This window comes from Xenopus tropicalis, chromosome 7 (assembly GCF_000004195.4).
Source record: "Xenopus tropicalis strain Nigerian chromosome 7, UCB_Xtro_10.0, whole genome shotgun sequence".
In the NCBI taxonomy this organism is placed as follows: domain Eukaryota; kingdom Metazoa; phylum Chordata; class Amphibia; order Anura; family Pipidae; genus Xenopus; species Xenopus tropicalis.
The window spans coordinates 37813293-37827601 of NC_030683.2; the positions used below are offsets into that span (position 1 = coordinate 37813293).

Below are 14309 nucleotides of genomic sequence, written 5' to 3' on the forward strand. Positions count from 1 at the left end.
CCAGCAGACTTTATTCTGCACTAGGGTCTAGTGATGTTCAGGTCAGAAAAAACTCAATCCACACCCGACCCTAACCCACAAACTTTAACCCACACCCGACCTTAACCCACACCCGACCGTAACCCACAAAATGTTGCCATTGTAGGACCGGCACCCTACCTATACCAGCATCTTTCCACTACTCATTACTTCTGCGCAAGCTTTAGGTTCCAAGACAGGGAACTTTGGGAGCAGAGGAAGGGGGTACTTCCCCAAGTCTGACCAAACCTGTACAGTGGCCTTTTAATATGAATGTATTTGAGTAATTGAGGACAAATAAAAGCAGTCTTTTTAAGTTATATTAAATTAGTCTCGAAAGATAAATGCTTTTTAGATGCTATTTAAATTTAAAGGAGATGAAAAGGCATTTTGTCATTCTATTGCCAATAGATTAGTTGCAAAACTGCAAGCTAGAACGCTATATTTATTCTGTAGAAAGCTTTGCTATACCTAAGTAAACAGCCCTAGAAGCTCCCTCCATTTGTTTAAGATAGCAGCTGCCTCTTTAGCTTGGTCTCAGTTTCAATGCTGCAACTCTTGCTGCTGGTAGCTCAGATTAACAGCACAGTGGAGGGGAGAGGGAGATGATGCGAGAGAGGAGCGAGGAGCAAACTGAGCAGACTCATGCCGTGCCCTGAAAGATTTTTGTGAGGAGGAGGAGGAGTCTGACACAGAAGAACACAAAAGAAGAAATCCTGTGTTACTTTTGATAGAGGGCTCGATGCAGCATTTCTGTGAGTGCTTATGGCTGTATTTACATAGACCTTTCTGATGAAGCTTTCTTATTTTTTTACCATTTCTTCTCTTTTTAAAGACTTATGGTTTATTAGCTGCTCTTTTGTAGTAAATTTTGCATTGTGTGTTTTCCCTTTGGCAAATATGAATTGCTAAATTGCTTTGCCTAAGGCTAATGGCACTCAGGGCATTTTCCCTGCCAGTGCATTCCATCTACTGGAGAAACATTTAAAAGTGTCCATGCTGTCTGCCGCTGTTGTTAGTAGAAAACAATTTGTGCTTTTTATATCTGAACTTCCACTAAACATAGCCCTATAAAGAGTCCAAGGAGTTTATACAGGTCTCTATAATGTTTGCACCATTTTCTACTTCTGCCAGGTGCATAAAATTGTAACTGAAAGAATACAGCTTTTGCTTATGAAATTACTATTCAATGTGAAGCTTGCTTTCAATACTTGCTGTTTTAGCTTTTAAAGCTGAAAACACACAGTTATGTTTAAAGCAAAAATGCCCTGCTATTGCCCATTGTGTGGCCTCCTGGTTGGCTGTTTGGCTTGCTATCCACCATGAAAATTCTATAGGCTCCTATTTCACCTTGGTGTACATTGTACGTCATTTACCAACAGGAGATACCAGTAACTTGTAATCTGTGGGGTTTTTGCATTGAATCACACTTGGATCTACTACTATTAGCTGTTCCTATATGGGGCAAGATGCCATTTCAGTCTATTAACTACAAGATTACCACAGGTATTGATTACAATACTTGTATAAATAAACAGGTATTGATTACAATACTTGTATAAATATTTGGTCTTTCTAAGGGTTTTAAGTGGAGTATTTTCAATAGCAAGCAATTTTCTGTTTGTTTCCAATTTGTTCTCCATGTACAGGTATGGGATCCCTTATGCGGAAACCCGTTATCCAGAAAGTTCCGAATTACGGAAAGGCCATCTCCCATAGAATCCATTATAAGCAAATAATTCTACTTAAAAAAAAAATTGTTTCCTTTTTCTGTGTAATAATAAAACAGTACCTTGTACTTGATCCCAACTAAGATATAATTAATCCATATTGGAGGCAAAACAATCCTATTGGGTTTCATTAATGTTTAAATGATTTTTAGCAGATTTAATTTATGGAGATCCAAATTATGGAAAGATCCCTTATCCGGAAAACCCCAGGTCCCGGGCATTCTGGATAACAGGTCCCATACCTGTAATAAATCAATAAATATAGCATTTACAGTGTGGAGTTACTTTTCTGAAAAGTAAATTATGTAATCTAAGTAATTAGAGCATTACATGGGATGTATATTGCTAGTAATAATAACAAGCATATATTAAAAGAATCTTTAATTTTTCAAGCTTTTTAATGTCATTAATGTATATTTTTATAACAGGATGATAGCCTTTACAAATCCATATAATTATCTGTATTCTTCTTAACAGTGGCACTTAATCAAGAATGAAGCATACAAAGTTAACTTGGCATCGTCACTGTTTTTTGCGGGTCTCCTTATTGGAAATATACTATTTGGGCCCTTATCTGACAAACTAGGAAGAAGGCCAGTATATTTATCAGGTATGTGCAAATTTTGCAAAGTGATTATTATTTTATTTATGATGTAAACAGACTTTCTGTTGTAAAAAAAAATTGGCAAATTGTCATTCAAGACTAGCAAAACTCAAGGCCAAAGTAACACTAAAGTGGCTTAATAATAAAGAGGTGAATGTTCTGCATGTAACCAAGTAGAAATTGATCTCAAACCAATATTGAATATGTGGCATTATTCAAAAATCGAGGGGCATTAGCAGACTAATGTAATCAACCTAATGCAAATTTGCCTGGAATAATGGACCAAAATCAGTCATACACAGTGTGCAAAGCCAATACTGAGATTGAGTATTACTGGGAGGCTTTTATATTTTTTTGTCTGCACTTTTTTTCTAATCTAAAACAGTGCCAAATTTAAGACTAAATTTGCGTTTCAGTGCTTTGAAATAACAATATCACAAATTTTCAACGTTGGATCGAAGCAGTAAATTAAGACTTTGACGTACGTGTAAATATATATATACATTCCAATTGACAATGCGCACTCCTCATCCTTTATAATTCATTTATTGTTGCATTAAAAACATCAATGTTTCGGTCCAGGTCTAGGACCTTTATCAAGATGTTAAACCATGAAAAAACAAACACATAATGAAGCTTTATACAATACCAAAGTAACCCCTCCCCCCACAGCATAGCCACAACCCTACTCGTTAACCCCTACCCTGCATGATCCATACAGAGATTCAGGGTTAAAGGGAAAACTATCAATGCACATAATAAACACCATTACTGACATATAATATCATTTTACCTCGTTGGTAAGAAACAATTGAAGGAACAATATTCATTTAGACCTCTTGGTGCCAAAGTATCCAATTTTTTAATCCAAAAGGTTTCCCGTTGGAGGAGCAGTCTAGACCTGTCGCCCCCTCGCTTTGGCATCGGAACATGGTCAATTGCAATATATCTAAATGTAGGTAATCTATGTCCAAACTCCAGGAAATGTTTAGCCACCGGTTTTATCGATTTATTGTCCCGATATGCTATATTAATGGCTGACCTGTGGGCATCCATACGAAGGCACAACATGAGATCTGTTTTACCCACGTAGGATAACCCACATGGGCATGTAACCAAGTATATTACATGGGTTGTCGTACATGTAATGTGGTGACGTATCTTATATCGTTGTCCCGTATGGGGATGGGAAAAAACTACCCACAGGGGTCATAAAACGGCAGGACATGCATGAGGGACACCTAAAGCACCCTTGTTTGCCATTGGGTAACCAAGTAGGGGAACCTTTTTTAGGGAGGTAACACTTTACTGGATCACTCACCACTAACAAATCCCTCAGATTCTTACCCCTACGGTAACCAATAGTAGGTGGATTTGGACACAACCTACCCAATGTATCATCTGCCCTAATAATGGCCCAATTGGCTCTTATTACTTTCCCCAAATTATGAGTCACTTCATTGTAACTAGTGGAAAAAACAAGATTTACACTCTGATTGTTGTCTCTCTTACGTTTACCATTTACCACCTCCTTAGCTTTAGCTAGAGCCAATCTCAATACAGACTCATCGTAACCTCTTTGTAAAAATCTGGTTTTCATTTCCAATAGTTGTTGCTCGCATTTTCCTGCATCTGAATTATTGCTTAAGACCCTAGAAAATTGGGACACCGGTAAAGAGCGCTTAAGGGCTGGTGCATGTGCACTAGTTGCATGCAATAATGAATTACGGTCTGTTATTTTTCTATAAAGTGCAAAATCAATCCTGTTGTCATTAGTAGTCAATTGCAAATCCAAGAATTGTACCTCCCTGCCACAGGAGGCAGTGAATTTGATCTCATCCGAGCACAAATTCAATTCTTGTACCATAGTTAAAAATTCAACCTCATCTCCAACCCAAAAAATGCAGATGTCATCGATAAATCTTTTGTATAGTAGCATTTTATGGCCATACTTAGGCAAGATGTATTTATTCTCAAACTGGTGCATGAATAAATTCGCATAAGCAGGTGCCATCGAGGCACCCATCGCGGTGCCAGTTAATTGCTGATAAAACTGTGTCTCAAAACGAAAATAGTTAAGTTTCAGGCACAATTCAAGTAAATTCAAAATGAATTCTACAGGTGGTCCCTCATAGTCATTATATTCCTCCAATGACAACTGCACTGCTGCCAACCCCTCAATGTGTGGAATACTTGTATACAGACTTACCACATCAATCGTTGCTAAAACCACCTCTGTGTTCTTTGGGAAAACCACTTTTTGTATACACTCCAAAAAATGTGGTGTGTCTCTTAAGTATGAAAACGTAGACTGCACCACCGGTTGCAAGATATGGTCTAAAAATATTCCCAAGGGATGTAACAAACTATCCCGTGCCGAAACTATCGGCCGACCAGGTGGTGCAGTCAAACTTTTATGTATCTTGGGCAAAGAATATAAAACCGGACATATTGTATGGGGTTGTGTGAGATATTCAAATAAAGTTTGAGTAATCCAATCATTGTTAACAGCTTCCTTCAGAAGTTTATCTACTTGTGACTTAAAGCCCCAAACTGGATCCCCAAGCAATTTCTTATATACCTTACCATCTGATAACTGACTTAAAACCTCATTTTTATAATCATCATAGTTCAACAACACAATACCACCCCCCTTGTCAGCTGGGCGGATAATCAACGTAATATCGTTGCGTAAAGTGTCTATTGCCAGTTTCTCAGCATAGGTTAAGTTTTTTCTCCTCTTCCGTGTGCCAGGCACAGATGCCTTCATATCACTCTCAATTGCATTTTTAAACAGCCTTATTGCCGCGTTTTGCATTGGGGGGCAAAATTGACTCTTCAATTTAAGCACATCAGTCTCTAGCTCTGATGTAGTTACCTCTGACCCAAAATGTTCTTTTAAATTCAATGTCCTAATGAATTTAAACAAGTCAATTTCCCACTGAAAATCATCACATGTGGCCGTTGGTACAAATGTTAACCCCTTCTGTAGCAGAGAAAGTTCCGCACCAGTTAATGTATGAGCCGATAAATTAAACACAGGGGTGATTAGCGCCGGCGTGGTCTGCCTCTTTTTCCCCCGCCGCGTAGGGTATCTTTTCCGCTTGGGTCTAGAGGGGGTAATGGATATATATATATATTCCTTTTTTCTGGGTATGATCTATGAACTGAATGTTGTATATACTGTATATATCAGAGAGCACCACAGCTTCATTGTAATCAGCTTGAAAAAGGATCTAAAATGTTCTGAAAGCTTGCTATGGTTATCTTAGTTAGCCAATAAAGGTATCACCTTTATACCACTTTTGTTATTTTTTATTTCAAAAGGGTTACCCTGTAAATACAGCACTGTATATTTTCACCTTAATGATAGACAGTGGAACACTGCAGTAAATGGGAAATATTTACAGATAGTGGGAGCTTTCCTTAGTGGGTGGTGCATAGATTCTGTGGAAAGCAGTGGGACAAGGTGAAGGAGGGGTTGCATGACACTGGGAGGGGATTTCATCTGTGGAATCAGGTATGTCTGTAAAAGAAAGAAAACAAATAACTTTGTATTAATTTTTTGGAAATGCAGACAGTTGTTATGCACCATTTTACCTAAGCCTACTGAATGAGCTCATGCAAAACATTGATGTATGTTCCCTTTAACTAACCAGCTGTATCAGTTATTAAAAAATTAGACCTTGTGTTGATTTACCATTGTATAGAAATAGGCTCATGTGTCCTTTTAAAAGATATAAGCATATGACCCATTTAAAGCTTTGATCAATTAACATTTTTTGTTAGTTATTAGATCAGTCTAGGAAATAAACCGAGAGGCTCGCTTCCCAGCTATCCTGTGTGAGAAGGGTTTTTTAAGGTTTGAACTTGACTGACTTTTGTCTTTTCTTAACATACCTGCCAAGCAGCTTTTCTCTTGTGTAAAACGCGGCAGGAAGGAAAGTATAACTGATAATTGAATCTGCCAGATAGCTTAAAAATGTATGCTCTGCTGCATTTTTTGAATTTCTGTAGTCAGATATAAACCTTTACATTTATATCTGAGAATATTGCAAAGTATCATTTTCTTTTATAGCAGGAAGATACTTACAATACAGAAATGTACAATGTAATGTTTAGTAAGATTTAAACAACACATTTACTTGGCTAATTTCAGCATTAATGTGATAATACAACCTGTTTATGTATAAGCAAACATAAAACATTTACAAATAAGTAGGTAATGAGTTTTCATGCTAGGACTTACTTTAGTTTATATAATTGCTCAGCTTCCTGAAATTAGGAAGACTATTTTATTTACCTATAGCCTTTTCACCCATAGATAAATATGCTCCTTATGTCCCAGTTGGATTTTTTCCAAGATAATAATATCACAGTACCTTGTACTTGACCCAACTAAGATATACTTAATCCTTATTGGAATCAAAACAATTCTATAGGGTTTGTTTCATGTTTGAATGATTTCTCAGGATACTTAAGGTATGGGGATTAAAATTATGGAAAGATCCCTTATCCGAAAAACCTAGGTTCCAAGCATTCTGGATAACAGGTCCCAAACCTGTATTGGCTATCCTTATTCTAACTTGTTAAGGTGCATCCATTCCAATTTAAGCCTATGTCACCATGTATTATTGATAATGAACTTAGATAATGATGATTGAAGAAAAAGCTATAAGGCAGATTTACTAAAACTCTCATTTCTCCTCACTTAAAAAAAAAAAAAAAAAAAAAAATTGCCACGAATGTCTGACATTTATTAAAAAATCTGAATTTAAAAAGCATGTGTGGGAAAAATTTGCGGAAAAGTTCTACATGATCTTTAGATGGAATATTTTCGGATTCAGAATTTTTGCAGTAAATCACGGAAAAGCTGTGACTTTTTTCTGTGACTTTTAGTGCTAACAAATCCTAACAGGGCAAAAAAAATTTGACCATTAGTTAATGTCCTGTTTTTATAATCTTTCTTTGCAGGCCATTTCATTTTCATACTTAATTCAATACAACATTCAAATAAATGCATGCCTGTGTGGGCCGCTAAATGTAGCAACAAGAGAGAACTCTAAATTCTGCAGAGCCGCTGAAGGGAATACTGGTATGAGACCTAATATCCAGAATGCTTGGGACCTGGGGTTTTCCAGATAAGGGGTCTTTCTGTAATTTTGATCTCCATACCTTAAAACTACTAAAAAAAGCAGTTAAAACATTAAATAAACTAAATGGGATTCTTTTGCCTCCAATAACGGTTAATTATATCTTAGTTGGGATGCATTACAAAATACTTTTTTATTATTACAGAGAAAGGAAAAGGAACAGAAAAAGAAATCATTTAAAAAAAAAAAAAAAATCCTATAATGAAGTCTATGAGAGATGGCCTTCCCTTAATTTGGAACTTTCTGGATAACAGGTTTCTGGATGACAGATCCCGTACCTGAATTAACAAAAGAGACAAATTGATCAAAAGTACAAAGATACATGTAGGTAGATTCACTGGAGTATGGCAATATGTTGCTAAATCCAATTGCTTTTTTCCCTGGGCCTGTGCCCATTGTTGGATAAAACTGCACTGGTCCCGGGAATAAAAGACCAACATGGCATCCCACTACTATTTTACTTGCCTTTCCTATGTTCTTTAGTTCTGTCTGCTATTTACAAAATTTCACTTTTACTGGACATGTGCAAGGAGGCCCAGGAATAAGGCAAGATGGCTAGGCAGTGCTCTATTAGTTATTTCCCCAGGTCAGTGCAGTCTTTTCCTAAAAGTAGCACTGGCCCAGGGAGAAAACAATAGAATTAACTGGGTGGTGCGGAACATATTTGTGCCTCTCCAGTGAGTCCACCTTTTCATATCTTTTAAGTCTTAAAGAGACTTTTCAGTACAAGGATATATTTCATGTGTGATACATTCAGATGCTGGCGTTTGAAAATGTGTTTGTTTATATTCTATACTTTATTAGCCTTGTGGACCACTTGCTGGGAACTACCCATATTATGACTGACAGTTTCCTCAGTATACTATTTTCTGCGAAACATCTGCCTCTCTTTTTAAACCCTGCTATTTACATGCTCAGGCCCTTGTGGTGCCCACTGATATTTTTCTAAGTTAAGACCCTGCATATTTAAATATGTTTACTTGACTCACTGCTGATGCTTCTGCTCTCTGCCACTTGCACATGTTGATTGAATGTGAGGGGAGATGGCTCTATGCTCTGCGATTCCTAGAAACTGATTTATTGGCCAATTATTTCTAGCTTGAGACGGAACATTTGTGTTTTTTTTCTCTGTTCTGTTCTATTCTACTGTACCTGAGCAGATTCTACAGATTTTTTGCCTTTGATTCAGTTTTTTGTTAATAGATTTACATGTTACACAGTTTTTCTTCATAGCTTACAAATATATATATATAATCTTTAACTAATTAACATGTGGTATTTTCAGTTTTAGAACTTCATGCTGCAGTGTTCAGAAACAAATATCACATAAACTGTATAGTCTGGTATCCCAGGGAAGCCACTAGCATTTAGCTGTGAAATCATATGATCTTGGGGGTTTGGATTCAGTCCATATCTATTAAAAGAAAAAAATACCCCCAAAAATGTAATACGAATTACATGTATGTAAAACGAAATCTTGACATTTTGCTTGAATACTAAAATTACACACTTCCCATAGACCTATATGACATCTCGATATTATGATTTTGTCTCGAATATTCTACATGTATGGGATCCGTAATCCAGAAAGCTCCAAATTACAGAAAAGCTATCTCCCATAGACTCCATTTTAATCAAATAATTCTAATTTTTAAAAATGATTTCTTTTTCGTTTAATAATAAAACAGTACCTTTTACTTGATCCTAACTCGGACATAGTTAATCCTTATTGGAGGCAAAACAATCCTATTGGATTTTATCCTATTACAGATTGACCCCTTATCTGGAAAGCCCCAGGTCCCCCCAGGATAATAGGTTGCGTACCTGTACTAGGGATTATCCATAATAACCCTACCGTTCACCCTTACACCCATATTTTCATTCAACAGGTCGGTTTTTTTGAGACTATTATATTAACCAAAGACGGATCACAAACAATAAACTGCCCTGAGATAGAGCATCATCCTCCGCAAGCTATAAAGTATAATCCACAGGCTGAGTCTGGTGTACAACAACATCTGTTCAAACAATGAATGCAAAAACAAACAAGCACATTCCCTAAAGAGCACCTTTCCGAATCAACAGAGCTCTACTATAAATCAAAGTCACTGAGCTGCACACGTACCCAGAAACCAACTCAAATGCACATGGAATACTGAAAACCATTTTCATATATAGTTATTTACAGTATAAAAGTTCTAAGGAAGGTAGACATAGACCTACAACCCCCACTGTTTTTAATTTTTTTTAATTTTTTTTAAATCTTGATTTAAATACTTAGTGGTTTTGGCTAGCCAGTGAGCTGTCCTTTAATTTATGACTTTAAACACCCTAAAGGATAGACCAAGGGTGACCTGGCCAGAGAGAGATAACTGTGTATTTAGTGTAATCGAACAAAAAACAATTAATCACCATCACTACTATGATATTTGTTAGGGTTATTTGTATTTAAGATCTGCAGTCCCAGGACTTGATATAATTAGCGGATAGGAGGAAGTAAGTTGGGGTTTTATATCAGTATGTCACTGTTCTTACTTATATTTTGGCTATGAAGTACTGTATAGATATAAAAACCATACAAATAAACTTTCTATAGATATTGACATAGGGAAGAACAGCATATCTATGCCTGCTATTTGTACTACAGTTGTAGGCCTTTACCATGCTAAAAATTATGTAAACAGAAGAGATGCACAAGTGGTCCCAAACCAAATCGGTGGGTTTGGACCAACCAATTGCCTATTGCAGCAAATTGTGAACGGTTGGCAGGCCATATTTGCTGCCACCTCAGTAGCTGATGTGTCTTGCTGCTGTTCTTGATACACCCCATCTGGTGACATCAGATATTTTGTGCCTGGTGTGGCTGTATGAATCAGTAACCAAACAGAAGACCTCCTGCACACCCTTTGCTCTCCAAGATACTTTAGCGCTCGGTGCACAATGTTGGAGGGATCGGCACCCTCCCAAAATTCCAAGTAGAAACTAAAACACTGGCACCCAGGAGCTGCAAATGGGACTAGCCCTTTAGAAATCTTTATTGCAGAAATGCAACGTTTCGGGGCAAAGTGACAAAGGGGTCACTTTGCCCCGAAACGTTGCATTTCTGCAATAAAGATTTCTAAAGGGATTGTCCCATTTGCAGCTCCTGAGTGCCAGTGTTTTAGTTTCTACGCTGTATAAATCAGTGCCAGGGCCAGGGCTTTAGTAATGTCCCACAGAGCAAGTTACCCTTGATAGAACTCTGCTACCGCGGGCGACTAACTAATCTACTTTTACATGACTTTGGAAAGCTGAATCGATGCGTAGGCCTTTTCACTGGCAACAATAGGAATCACTGGCGGAAAGGCCTACACATCACTTCGACTGTTTTGCTATTTTTTTCCCATAATGTGTTCATGTATTTACTACCTGCAGGCCTATTTTTTGACATCACCTTTGGCTACTGCACTGCTCTGGCACCCAGCTATGAAGTGTTTGCTGTTTCGCGTTTCTTTGTTGGGATCATGAATGGTGGCATGGCTCTGGTATCATTTGTATTAACACAAGAATACGTTGGAAAATCGTACTGGGCACTGACCGGTAAGTTCATTTATATGTAGTTTTCTAGATAATACAACAAACGTTGGGGTATTGTCTCATTCAGAGTATCTGCCTTCATACCTTTTTTTTAGTTTTTTTTAATGGGTGGTATGTATTGATTTGTTTATTGATGGATATTATGTTGTTTTTTTTTTTTAAAAATGCAATATTGTTGCTGCATAATGACCAGATAAATAAAAATGTTTTTTTAACTATAGTACTTACCTGAATTTTTTTCTGGTGTGCAGGGTTTAGTTGAGGATTTGTTTATATTAAAATAAAGTCATACAGTGGAGTATATGGAGCCCTTAAGCAAAATGGGGACCAAAAATATCCTTTGGAGGGCCACATCCATCTGGCAGACTTCTGTTGGATAGCCCTGGTTTAGATCATTGCTAACTTTTTTTTCCTATTAAAATTGTCACTTATGGTAAATAATTATTAGCAACTCAGAAGGAACAAGCTTTTAGCAAGCTCACAGACTAGAAAACTAATGAATCTAGCTGTAAATGGGTGGCTTTTGTTCATGAAGTGGGTGTTAAGAGAACATTCTAATTAAACTTGCCTTAGGTCTCTAAACCTTTGATTCCTTTTCACAGGTCATTCGAAGCCATCATCTTTAATAAAAAGAAACTAAGCAACAATGGTGTTGTTGTGTGACCTCTATTATAGATGATGGCAAGTTACCCATAAACTTGGAACAAGGTGCATGAGTGAACAAGGTGTATTGGATAATATAATATGACTGTTCTTTGTTGTTTTTTTGGGCAGAAATACTGTTGCACTGCTTATTTACAAGCACATCATTGTTTAGTAACATCAGTACCACAAGGTGAGACAATTAACTTCCAGCCAATGGTATTAGATTATTAGCGGTGTAAGCTGTGCCTTCAAAGCCTTAGGGAGAATTGTATTGAGTCATAAATGGGAAAAATAGCATAAATAAGACCACAGTTGCATTTCATAATGCAATATTCTTCATGATACAGTTATTACATTGCACATTTTAATTACACACTGTGCATTAAAGACCTGCTTAAAGGTGGTGTATTCTTTTGATGCAAAAAACACTGGGGAGATAGGGTCAATAAACACATTTTAGATTTGCAAAAGCCAAATTTTGCAAAGAACAAAAATTGTTTGCGCAAAAGAACAATATTTTACGATGAAAATATTTTTCCCATTAACAACTGTTATTTCATTCCCCCATAAGTCTGTTGACATACTTGTATAGTGCTCCTCAGCACATTGAGCCCCCAGGAGATGCCAATGTACCACTGAAGTGCTGCCACCTCACACCTCACCATCAGGCCACATTTTACGAGTCACCTTTAAAAAAGAAAATAGAATTATTCTGCCATCAGCATGGATTTTATGTTAGCTTAGTTATGATTAAATACAAGATATGGTCTAAATATTGCTCAGAAAAAGCAAATGACACTTGCTTTGTGAACAGGGATATTATCTGGCTGAAATAAGATAACTCCAAACTGTGGCCAAAAGGTAGAAAGCACAAAATGTTTACTAGCGTCACTGTATTATGTAGTGGCTTCTGTAGTTCAGTACCATTTTCAAGGTTGCAATGAGTTATCTGGCTAGGTTGACCTTTACATTTTGATTAGGTGTAAGTGTAGACATTGAATATGGAATTCATTGTAGAAAGTGTATACAGTATATGATAGCTGATCATCAGAATTCCTTGCATTTTGATTTGATTTATTTCTCTTTTCTTCTTTTTAGGTTCTTTAACCAATCTCATATTTGCGGTTGGTATAGCTTTTTATGCTTTGCTGGGATTTTACATCAGAAATTGGCGGACACTTGCATTTGTGGCGAACTCTCCGGGAATTTTCTTTTTTCTACTGTCTTTGTAAGTTTCATTGTAAGGTGTGTGTTCTAATCATCAAGTCTAAATCTAAAATCAAGTATGTATCAGCATTATACATAATGCAACCTAAACGCCTTTCATTTATATATTTTTTTTTAAAGAATGGTCAACATTAAAAGATGTCTGACATAGTGCTGGAAATCAGCATTCTCATTGGTCACTTCTCTTACAATTATAATGAGATTTTTAGTCAGTAGAATGCTCAGTGGCGAATTTACTTGCATATATAATTACATTTTTTGACATCTTCTATTACAAAACTAAGTCGTGCTGTGGGACAGCATTATGATTCAGTTTATAACCCCTTTAAACGAGAAGGAGTGAATTATTTGCAATGTAAACAGGGTAATTTAGAAATAAAGGGGGGGGGGTTATTAACAGTTGCATTTTAATGGTTTTGTCTTTTTTTTAAAACCACGACTAAACTCATTTCCATGAATGGCAGTCATTTACTAAAAAAATCAGAGAACAATGATCTCAGATTTTGGGAAAAAGATAGATAGTTTAGATAGAAAGTCCCAGCACACAAATAGTTAACTGAGCAAAGATACCAGCTGTAGTAGTAACGTAGTAACATTTGCACACACAGTAAATTTTATGCATAACAAAAGTTTGTTTGTAGATGGCTAGTTGAATATATTTAAAGTACAGTTAGTGTTTTAAAACAAAAACAATATATAAATCCGTATTGTATATCTTTAGACATACTATACTGTAGGACTGTTCTGTCTCTGGAATAAACTGGTTGTTATAATTACAATTTTTTTTTATAGTGTTTCCGTTTTTATCAAAGGAAACACAGCTGTAGTAAGTTTTAATACAAAAATGGCCACACACGGTTTCTTTATAGTATATATCACATAGTACATATCAGGTTATATTTAGTCTGAGTGCTACATTATTATTGTGCATGTATTGTGGTGGCTTTTTATAATAGTGAAAGATTTATTAAAATGTTAAGTAAATCTACATTCTTCTTATTTCAGAAAAAGGAGTATATTCTGCAACTAGTCATTAAACTGTATTTTTCCTTTAGCTTATGATCAAGATTAAAGAGGAGCTTCCATTGCCTCAAATACAAACTAAATGCTGCATTTTTTAACCTTCACTCCTAACACACCCCAGCATTTTCATTTAACATGAATATTAAAGCCAGAATTCACATTACTGTTCTGTGATTTTCTTTACTATTCCAGGTACATAAATATTTTAGAATCATAATAATATAAATGCGCAATATAAGAGAACCCCTGGGGAATAAGAACCATAATACAATTGTTTTTTAAAACCTATATCAAGAAAGTTCTAAAACTTTCAACCAAAACATTAGGAGAGCA

General features: G+C 36.3%; 1 protein-coding gene across 4 annotated transcripts in view; it reads left to right on the forward strand.

Annotated features, from left to right (window-relative positions):
- slc22a15.2 (solute carrier family 22, member 15, gene 2) overlaps positions 1-14309 on the forward strand; it is a 130204-nt gene that overhangs the window by 27582 nt on the left and 88313 nt on the right. For all 4 annotated transcript variants that reach the window (XM_031905155.1, NM_001045714.1, XM_018095424.2 and 1 more), the window contains 3 exon segments: positions 2226-2358; positions 10920-11084; positions 12825-12954. In XM_031905155.1, coding sequence (XP_031761015.1) covers positions 2226-2358; positions 10920-11084; positions 12825-12954 — 428 coding nt within the window.